Source organism: Ascidiella aspersa, chromosome 7 (assembly GCF_963924565.1).
Source record: "Ascidiella aspersa chromosome 7, kaAscAspe10.2, whole genome shotgun sequence".
Classification (NCBI taxonomy): Eukaryota; Metazoa; Chordata; class Ascidiacea; order Phlebobranchia; family Ascidiidae; genus Ascidiella; species Ascidiella aspersa.
The window spans coordinates 1,515,101-1,526,139 of NC_139453.1; the positions used below are offsets into that span (position 1 = coordinate 1,515,101).

Sequence of the window (11,039 nt, forward strand, 5' to 3'; positions counted from 1 at the left end):
GGTGAAGAGTCTGCAATGGCTTTTGTTGTACTATGATATGTAAGCCGTAATCGTTGGTCAAAAAGCAGCTTCAGAAGGGCTAGACTCCAATTGTAACACACATATGTGTGTACATATGTTTCATTGAATGTATCATGAGTAACATTTATTTAAATTTTAAAAGAAGATTAACGTAATGTATTCCTTTTTATGTGTTTCGTGCAAACTTTTTACGTGATTTTTTTGCGTTTGGTAGAATAAACTTGGTTTAGTTGCATAATGCCACACCGGTTAGCTGGAGAACAACACGTATCTTAAATTACTTCAACCATACAGTGTTACTTGCCAAGTCAAATGTAAGGATTTTTATGCACTTTTGTAAGTGTTTAACTAAAATCTATTTAGCGAAAAAGCGATATTTTGTGATTTCTTGCGTTGTGTGATTAATAACTTACAGTTCAATTTCTGTTAAACTTTACTATAAATGATTCGAATGCTCGAAATCCTTTCATGTGCCATATGCGTCACGTATCCACTGTTTTCGTAGTGGTTTTATGTGTGGGACTCTAAAAAGCATACTTTGGGACACAACAAAAAAAATTGCCGAACGCTGGTGTAGCCTAATGCCAGTTGCTTTCGCTATTTTCCTAAAGGGCATTAACTTGCAAAAGAAACCCGTAAAACGCAAGTTTGGTGCAGAGTTACTCTAGGTCAATCTTGGGCCAAAATTCAGCGAGGTTATGTACAGCGTTTTTCAAGTAAGAGTAACATACTAATAAAACAAAAAACGCAAATCATCTCGATAAATGTAGTAACGTTCGCTTGACTCAATACAAAACAGAGCTTAATATAAAAATACTTTTGTAAGACCAAGCTTTGAAATGACTAACTTTGTTAATTTAAAATAAAATGACTGATTTGGTAATTTTTAAAAAAATTACTGATTTTCTTAAATTTTAAAAAATCTTTAGAAACCGAGCTGCATTTATACATTGATTAATAGCCTTATTTGTTATTAACGTAAAGAAGTAAAACAAGTAAAAACACGTTCACTACCAATTGCAACCAATAAGATGGATCTATAATGTTTGTGTGGTTAATGCTGTTCGATAAACCTTGATATTGTATATTTCTAGCTGCCGGCAAACCTGATGAACGCTCCATTGCAGAGGCCGGTGAGTCATAGATACTTTACTGTGTTTAATACATTTGTTAATCGATGAGGTGGGATTGTGGAAAGCATCCAGTGGATGTGGGCAGTGAGGTTTCAATTCACAGTTTAGTAATGAGCATATGCTTTGACATTTCGCAAACCTTCACTGATAAATAACTACCTATAATTATGTAAAAGCATCACAATCAATGACACTTTAACTTCATTGCCTTAAATTGCATTTTGGTTAACTGTGTCACAACATATCACTGCTGGCATACCTAGGCATATATATACTATCCATTTTGCAACATTACTATACTGGTAAACAGAAGACAGGCGTGTGAATTGTTACTTTTAAAATAAAACAAAATAGCGATAATTGTGAAATAAACAGCATTAAAATGATTTTAAATTGCAACAATAAAATAATTTTAAGATTGTAACAAGGAAGCCATGTTCTGTGTTTTTCCCAGCATTGCTGGCTCTGATTTATTGAAAGCGACGTTAGGTCAACAGAGTGTTGAAAGACAAACATAATGGTGATTTGTGCCAACAACCGATGGCATCTGGTCGGTTTGTGTTTGCCTGAGCTCAATAGATATACCCCTGGTTCGACTCACAGTGTTTTAGCTTATTAATAATATTTGTACAAACATTCCATGCAGTAAAGGAGTATTTGTTTAAAACTTGCTTTTATACATTTAATTGTTTGAAAACAGTGTTACAGAGAATGTTATTTTGTGTTTCCAGATGCATCCTTAAGAGAAGCCCTCAACGAATATGCTGAGAAGGTCATTGGAACTCTGCCGACTGATCTGTGTGAACTTGAGGCCATAGTGGAGCGTCAATCAACACTGGAGACGTTTGGTGCAAAAGGATTGATTCCCAGCAAAACATCAAACTCTACCAGGGTTACAGTGGATGAACTGGGTGCTACTGCAAAGAAAAATGCAGCTGAAGTGGCTGAAAGTAAGAAATTCAGCAACAAAGCTGCGATTGACGATCATGTTACAAGGTATGGCAACATTATTACTTTGATTGGTTCTGCTGGAATTGGCAAAACTACATTTGCTAAGCAGTATTTCAAGCATAGTAGAGACATATCAAAAAAGCATGTTAGAGATGCAATAACTGCTCACGATAGTTCGTATTTGGCATTTCTATATCTTAAGGAATTAGATAATGATAAGGTTATGAGTGTTCTTGAATTTCTTACAACCTCAACCAGAAATTTTAATCTGAACTGGAAGCATCAAGCAGGTTTAGAGGATCAACTTTTGGCCAGAATTTCTAAATCCAATAACGTATATATTGTAATGGATGGTATGGACGAATGTAGGTTTAAAGGCCTTTCGTCGAATGCTCCAGTGATCGGTTTGTACGATCGCAATAAGCCACTTGTCATTCTCCAAAACCTTCTACGAGGCGACATTCTTCCAAATGCTCACAAGCTGCTTGCTTCACGACCGGGGGCTTATCACAAGCTACACCCTAGTTGCAAGCCCCACTTTCCAGTACGGGTAATTGGCTTTAATGAAAGCTCCCAAGATCGGTACCTCAGAAAAATTTATCCAAACCAAGAGGATTATAAAAAGATCAAAAAGTTACTAGAACAAAACCCATCAGCTAATGCTTTGTGTTGTATTCCAATATTTGTCGAAACTCTAGCACCATATATCATAAAATATTGCACAAATGATAGCTCATTCACTCTTACTGATGTTTTTACTGAGTTTGTTGCCACCCGTTTTCGCTCCCCAAAGTTTGAATCTGACCAAAATATTTTACATGAACTTTCAAACTTGGCTTTTAACGGAATGCTCAATGACAAGTTTCAATTTGACAACGAAGAGCTTGTACAAGTAGGGCTTGATTCTACTGTGTTGGAGGATTTTCTCCACTTGCAAATCGACATGAAAGTTTCTTCCACAGACCCTGACCTCAAAATACTAGACGGGGACAAAGTTTTCTTCTTTATCCACCTCCTTTGGCATGAATTTTTTGCAGCACTCCATCTGATGTTCGATACAGACCTTGAAACTTTTTCTAAACAGCTTCAAATCATGGAAAATGATGAATGGGAGATGGTTCTACGATTTCTTTTCGGGTTGCTAAACACGGAAATCCATCGTAAGCTAAAGCCCATATTTAAAATCTCTTCTGCTGATGTTGCCAGCAAGAAAAGTTTGCTTAAAGATCTAATCACTTCGCTTGGGTCCCAACTTTCAACATATGATTACAGATTTAAATTGTTTAAGCTTTGCAGTTTAGCACAGGAATCCAATGATGAAGGCATCACCAGGGCTCTAGCTGATTCCCTCCCTGGAGAGCTTCATATAAAGGGTGGAACGATCGTTCCGAGTGAAGTGTCAAGTCTCTGTCACGTGCTTCGAGCAACACAAAGGGAGTTGGTCATCAGCATCGGGCCTTACCCAGTCACACTAACCGGCAACGGTTTGGAAATGTTGATGGAGACAATGACGCTCACCAATCACAAGGTTTGTAGTTAATAATAATAATTCTAGATTTTTATAACCATTAGGTGAGGTCACGCATGAATAAATTCCAATGACGTAATATTGCGGCTGTCATAATAGACTCGGATGCAGAATTACTGCCAGTTTAGTTGGTTACTGCTGTAATGGAATATTCGTGGTTTTCTAACGCTCACTTTAAGGCAGGATAGGAAAGGATAATATTTTATTTGGAACGTCAAAAAAAACAAAAACAAAAAACGAGAATCGCCGAAATCACAATGTTTTGAAATATTTGACGTTCCCAGGAGACAGCGAAAGACCGCAAGGTTCATCGAGTCAGCTGTCTCCTGGTTTAGATTCAGTTCGAAAAAAAACGATAAAATTGGAATGCTAAATTCAAATTACATAATTGACATTACTTGTATTACTTACAATACAATACATAAGACATATACCTTACGTACATTTCATACGTTCCATATGTTAGATTCTACGTAATTATCACCTACGATACATACAATACATACAATACATACAATACATGCAATACATGCAATACATGCAATACATGCAATACATGCAATACATGCAATACATGCAATACATGCAATACATGCAATATATGCAATACATTCAATACATTCAATACATTCAATACATTCAATATATTCAATATATTCAATACATTCAATACACATACAATACACATACAGTACATACAATACGTACAATACGTACAATACGTACAATTCATACAATACATGCAATACATGCAATACATGCAATGCATACAATACATACAATACATACAATACATTCAATACATTCAATACATTCAATACACATACAATACACATACAGTACATACAATACATACAATACGTACAATACATACAATTCATACAATACATACAATGCAGTTGTTTTAACTTATCTGTTTCAAATACAACAGGGGTCCGGGACCTATTTGCTGCACCTGTCTCGCTGTTAAATTCAATCTGCCATTCATTAGCACAATTACTACGTAATACCGTGTTTTTTTGAGGGAATACTTGAGCCCAAAGGTACACCAAACGTACCATTTCGTAATAATGATCATTCCATGCGTTTCTACACTATTGCAAAAGTGGATAGCGAAGCTTATAGCAAATATCTTTAATTGTGAATGAAAACTAATGGATCCGATCCGATACTGAAGTCTTTATCAGTGTACACGTACAGGAATTTATTAATACACGCGAAGGCCTAAACAAGTGGATTCCTTAATTCGAATGAATCTATACAAAACAATGTTTTAAACATCATTGCCAAACACTTACAAGTAACTAACAAAATGAGTTCCTACTGCGACAATGTAGTAACACCAACTGTCGTAAGGACAACTACAGTGTCAAGGCACCATGTGCTCAGTGACCTTTGACCGCAAGTCATAGAATGATCACACAATTAAATAGGTCATAAAGTACTTACGTAAAAATGCGGTTTAGCAAGCTCACTGTTAATCTTAACAGTGAAAATAAATCATGACGTCATCAACTCAAATGTCCTGGTTATTTTCAGACAACGTGGCGCATCTGTAGAGGGCGAGTGTGTAATAACTTAACTTTCTTGTTTTATAGATGGAGTATTTGGACGTGGGTTACAACAAGTTGGGGTCACGTGGGTTGAGTTGCCTGGCAACAAGTGTAAGCAACATAAACAAGCTGAGGTTGAGGGATTGCGAAATCGCTGGATCCGATCTGCAACCTCTGACTGACGCCATTTCACGAATGGATCGACCGGTAAAATATTAAACAGAGTATTTGCGGTTGTTGGAAGTGTGACGTCACTACACGTTAATTACGTCATTAGGGGAATGGAAAACACAATGTTATGTGAATGTTGTTCCTACGCGTTCCCGCAGCAATATAAACCAGCTGGCGTTCATTTCAATAGATAAAAAAATCAGTCCAAAACATACAGAATCGTAAACCTCCAATTATTTTATTGTGATTTAATTGTGGTTCATAAACTTGGCAGACCAGCATACCCCGTACCTGTCGCCACTCTCGGTGGCTCTGATGGCAGCCAAACATTTAATGTTTTATTCAGTCGCTGGAATTTCGGCACCACCATTTTGTTTTCCCAACCTACAATTAAACATTTATTAGTATGCCATTTGCAGTCATTTTAAAGTTTTTTTATATTTACGACGCTATATGTGTACAATGTCACTTGTTTTCAGTAAGGCCCAAAAATGCATCTTTTACTTTTGTACGGTACGTCATCAACTCAAAATGTCGTGGTTATTTTTAAGACAACGTGGCGCATCTGTAGAGGGCGAGTGTGTAATAACTCAACTTTCTTGTTTTATAGATGGAGCTCTTGTACCTGGCTGGCAACAAGTTGGGGTCACGTGGGTTGAGTTGCCTGGCAACAAGTGTAAGCAACATAAACCAGCTGTGGTTGGTGAATTGCGAAATCGCTGGATCCGATCTGCAACCTCTGACTGACGCCATCTCACGAATGGATCGACCGGTAAAATATTAAACAGAGTTTTTGCGGTTGTTGGAAGTTTGACGTCACTACACGTTAATTACGTCATTAGGGGAATTGAAAACAAAATGTTATGTGAATGCTGTTCCTACGCGTTTCCGCAGCAATATAAACCAGCTAGGGTTCAATTTAATAGATAAAAAAATCATTCCTAAACATACAGAATCGTAAAATATAACTTAAACCTCGAATTATTTTGTTGCGATTTAGTTGGTTCCATAAACTGGGCAAACCAGCACACCCCGAACCTGTCGCCACTCTCGGTGGCTCTGATGGAAGCCAAACATTTAATGGTTTATTTAAATGCTGGAATTTCGGCACCACCTTTCTGTTTTCCTAACCTACAATTAAACAATTATTAGTCTGCCATTTGCAGTCGTTTTAAAGTTATTTTATGTTTACGACGCTATATATGTAAAATGCCCTATGTTTTAAGTAAGGTATAAAAATGCATCTTTTACTTTGTATCCTGTTATTAACTTATCCTAGTTGCTCGTTACTTGGAAAACTGGAATGCGTAAAAAAAGGCATTTTGTTCACAATTTTATGGTTAGATAGAATGAAAAAATCATGACGTCATCAACTCAAAATGTCGTGGTTATTTTCAGACAACGTGGCGCATCGGTAGAGGGCGAGTGTGTAATAACTCAACTTTCTTGTTTTATAGATGGAGGTTTTGGGCCTGAGTAACAACAAGTTGGGGTCACGTGAGTTGAGTTGCCTGGCAACAAGTGTAAGCAACATAAACAAGCTGAGGTTGAGGGATTGCGAAATCGCTGGATCCGATCTGCAACCTCTGACTGACGCCATCTCTCGAATGGATCGACCGGTAAAATATAAAACAGAGTTGATGTTGTTGGACGTGTGACGTCACTACATGTTAATTACCTTTCTAAGGTTGTAACAAATTTAATTATTGTAGGATTGTAGCCCTTTTGTGCCGAACTAATGCGTTTGGCCGCGGGCATCGCCGTTCGTAACGGCTACTAGCCGATACCGAGAGAATCGGACGCATTTTGAGCTATGTTTGCAAACTCGTGGTTAGAAACAAGCTGTAGCGTTATGCGAGCACTTGGTGTGCATGGTTATTTGCCTTATACTGATTGTCGTACTGTCCGATAAACGTCTTGCTCGAGAAAGTAAAGTCATTCCTTTCCTTAGCAGCTACTTTGGTACTTTGGGGATTGTGTCCCGAACTAGTCTGCGACAAAGGTTATGTGGAAACAAATTGTTATTTGGTAATGCTGTTTCCACGTGTTCCCGCCACAATACAACCCAGCTGACCATATTTTAAGTTTTAAACATTTTATGATAATAAGAGAAATACTTTTCAAGTAAAGCTACTCAAAGTCCGGTTGGCGAGAATTCCTTATAAATAACTAAATAATACAACCATGAGTCCAAATTGCACAAAATACGAAAATAATACGTCTAATAAGTAGTTTTTTTGTTAAAAGCATGAATTGTGAGCACCTTCAGCCAAAGTAACTTTTCTAGTTTAAAACTGTTCATGAGCCCGTAAATCAACACAAATTAATTACTATTGTCAGGCATCAAAATGCCCTAACAATTATTTACGTATCAGCAATAGCACGTTCTTACATTTGCAAAGAAGTCATTAAATATTTCGTAAAATATAACGCAAATCTCCAATTATTTTATTGTGATTCAGTTGGTTTCATAAGGGAACACACAATAAGACCTAAAAACCAATAATACATAAAGCCCAAAAAACATAAAACCATAGTATTAAGACAAACGACATAATAAAGCCAAATACGCAGTAATATCCAGTACAGCATACGATCAAAATCGTCTGACTAAGACCTAAATCTGTCGGAATAAGGCCTAAATTCGTCAGAATTAGTTCTAAATTCAACGGAATAAGGCCTAAATTCAACGGAATAAGGCCTAAATTCTTTGGAATAAGTTCTAAATTCATCGGAATAAGGCCTAAATTCAACGGAATAAGGCCTAAATTCATCGGAATAAGTTCTAATTTCATCGGAATAAGACCTAAGTTCATCGGAATAAGGCCTAAATTCATCGAAAGAAGGCCTAAATGGCCAGAATAATGCCCGAACCTGTAAGTAGAGGTTATGGGACGATCGGGGGCCATCGGTCTGGCATCGGCCGTTTTGGTGACTACGTTTGGACGCCCTAGTCTGACCGGCGCCGCTGTTTCGGCACCGGATTTTTTGTCCTGTTTGGGGTTATTGGTGGGTAATGGGTGGGGTTAGAAAATGGGTTACTGTTTAAACTTTTAGGGGAGTTAGTGATGTACTTAGGGGTGGGGTTTTGGGTTAGTTAAAGTGTCGTTTAGGCATGATTTTGACCTTTTAGGTCTTATTCCTACGGATTTAGGACTTATTACGATTTAGACGGTACTAATACCATAAGTATTAGTCCTATTTTGGTCTTATTCCGAATTGTGTTTTATTCTGACGTTGGTGTTGTTCTTATCTTGGTCTTATGGCTGGAGTCCTTCCATAAACTGGGCAGACCAGCAGACCCCGTACCTGTCGCACATATTGGTGGCTCTAATGGCAGCCAAACATTTATTGAAAATCAACTACTTTTATTGAATTTTACACATTAAGTGTTTTACTCAATCGCTGTAATTTCGGCACTACCTTTCTGTTTTCCTAACCTACAGTTAAACAATTCTTAATATGCCATTGTAGTCATTTTCTAAGTTTTTATGTTTACGACGCTGTATGTGTAAATGTCTCTTGTTTTGATGAGGTCTGAAATGCATCTTTTACTTTTGTATCCTGTCATTAACTTATCCTAGTTAGTAGTTATTCGTTACATGAGAAAACTAGAATGCGTAAAAATTAGCATATTATTTGTTCACAGTGTTATGGTAAGATATAATGTGTTGGTTAAAGTAAATAGCGACGCATTCAACTAATCTCTTTATTTCCATCAATTAAGGGGGAAAAATCATGACGTCATCAACTCAAAATGTCGTGGTTAAAACAACTTGGCGCATCTGTAGAGGGCGAGTGTGTAATAACTCAACTTTCTTGTTTTATAGATGGAGCGTTTGGACCTGAGTAACAACAAGTTGGGGTCACGTGGGTTGAGTTGCCTGGCAACAAGTGTAAGCAACATAAACCAGCTGGTGTTGAGGGATTGCGAAATCGCTGGATCCGATCTGCAACCTCTGACTGACGCCATCTCACGAATGGATCGACCGGTAAAATATAAAACAGAGTTTTATTTGCTGAAAGTATGACGTCACTACGTTTATTACGTCATTAAGGGAAAAGGTAAACAAATTTTTATGGGAATGTTTTTCCTACGCGTTCCCGCCACAATGCAAACCAGTTAGTTTTTGTTCAAAACAGCGGTGGGGACCCACTTATTGCTGCGGGAATTTGAAAAAGTAAGTGGACCACAGGTTTTCCAAGCATGGTTTAAATCACTTTCTAAATACAAACGTTGTTGAATAATTTTTTGTCTCTTTGCGAACCTCGTCTAATAGCTTACAGGGCCGTGGCTTCAAAATCCTGCACTTCATCATTGATAAGTAAACAAATATGCCTTTTAGGAATATAGTAAATACATTGGTTTGTAAACTTTGCCTAGATGCCATAATCAGTAAAATAATGACCAAAAAACGTGCGTTGAAAGTACATCTGAACAAACTAATTGCGTGATAAAAATATAATGTCACTGGTTACGCTGAAATCTAAGTAAATTTACAAACATATCGTAGTTTGAGTCACATGTTAATGTTACTCCAAATCTCCAACCTGGGCTCTTTCTGGAGCTAATGCAGCTGGCAGGATCGTAAATCAAGTTAAACAAGGAAACCAATAATAATTTACACAACATTAATCTCTAGCAATCGCGTTGGTAGTAAGTCGACGTATAAAATACAATGCGTCAATCATATCTGGTTCCAAAACATCGACGTTTTGTGTTGAGTTCCTTTGTAATAAAATGTCCGTGATTTTATGGAATTTTAATTGGCACGAATTTTCTTTGGAAACCTCAGCAATATTTTATTATATCAGCATCGGACAAGTATCGATATTACGGGCTGATATTACACGATCTGTTTCTAGTTAGAAACCCTAATGCAGCCAAACACGTGCTTGTATCTAACATTATGTTGTGCTTATGTAGATGAGGAGGTTGGAGCTGGGCAACAACAAGTTGGGATCGCAAGGACTCGCTTTCCTCCGAACTTGTGCCCACAATGTACAAGATCTGTGGTTAGATAGTTGTGGCATCGATAAAGCTGATGTGGATTCTCTGCGCGAGGTAGCTTACAAATATAAGTGACATGTTGTTGAGACAATATGCATAAGTGCGATGTCACCTTTTTAACTGACTGTGACGTAACACCTTTCCATTGTGAACCAGTCATTTAACATAGCGGCGTCGAACAAATACAGCAATACTTTGTACGCGAGCAAAACAGAACTTAAGTAGTAAGTTTTCTCTGGTTCAATCCGGTTGGACCTTAGACTTAAGATATTTGCCGTTGTAATAACAAATTCTGCTTAATTAGGTGCTTCTGTGCTTGATGATTGTTCTTAAACTCAATCCCCTAACATAAGCTATAAATAAAAAAATACAATTATCAAGCTTAAATGTTAGCAACTTTTGATTTATGAATGGTAATAAATTGTCTCAAATATCTTCTTATTATAAACGGTTGGACCTTAGACGATTTTGTCGTTGTAATACCATTAAATTCTGCTTAATGAAGCGCCGCTATCTGTACTTGAATAAGAATTGTTAACAAACTAAATCTCACAAGCTATAAAGCAAAACAATTATTGAGCTTGAGTAAGTCACAAAATCCTTCTTATTATAAGCAACGCTCAAGTGTCTTCCACTTGTTTGTATTCTCACGGTGATTTAACTGACGTTGG

At 37.2% G+C, this 11,039-nt stretch overlaps 1 protein-coding gene across 1 annotated transcript; it reads left to right on the forward strand.

Moving 5' to 3' along the window:
- Positions 1-1,671: 1,671 nt before the first annotated feature.
- Positions 1,672-10,443, forward strand: LOC146137203 (NACHT, LRR and PYD domains-containing protein 3-like). Its single transcript, XM_083393766.1, has 6 exons — positions 1,672-1,708; positions 1,886-3,633; positions 5,232-5,297; positions 5,968-6,129; positions 9,188-9,349; positions 10,285-10,443. The coding sequence occupies exons 1-6, from the start codon at positions 1,672-1,674 to the stop codon at positions 10,441-10,443; spliced, it is 2,334 nt and encodes a 777-aa protein (XP_083249892.1).
- Positions 10,444-11,039: the final 596 nt, after the last annotated feature.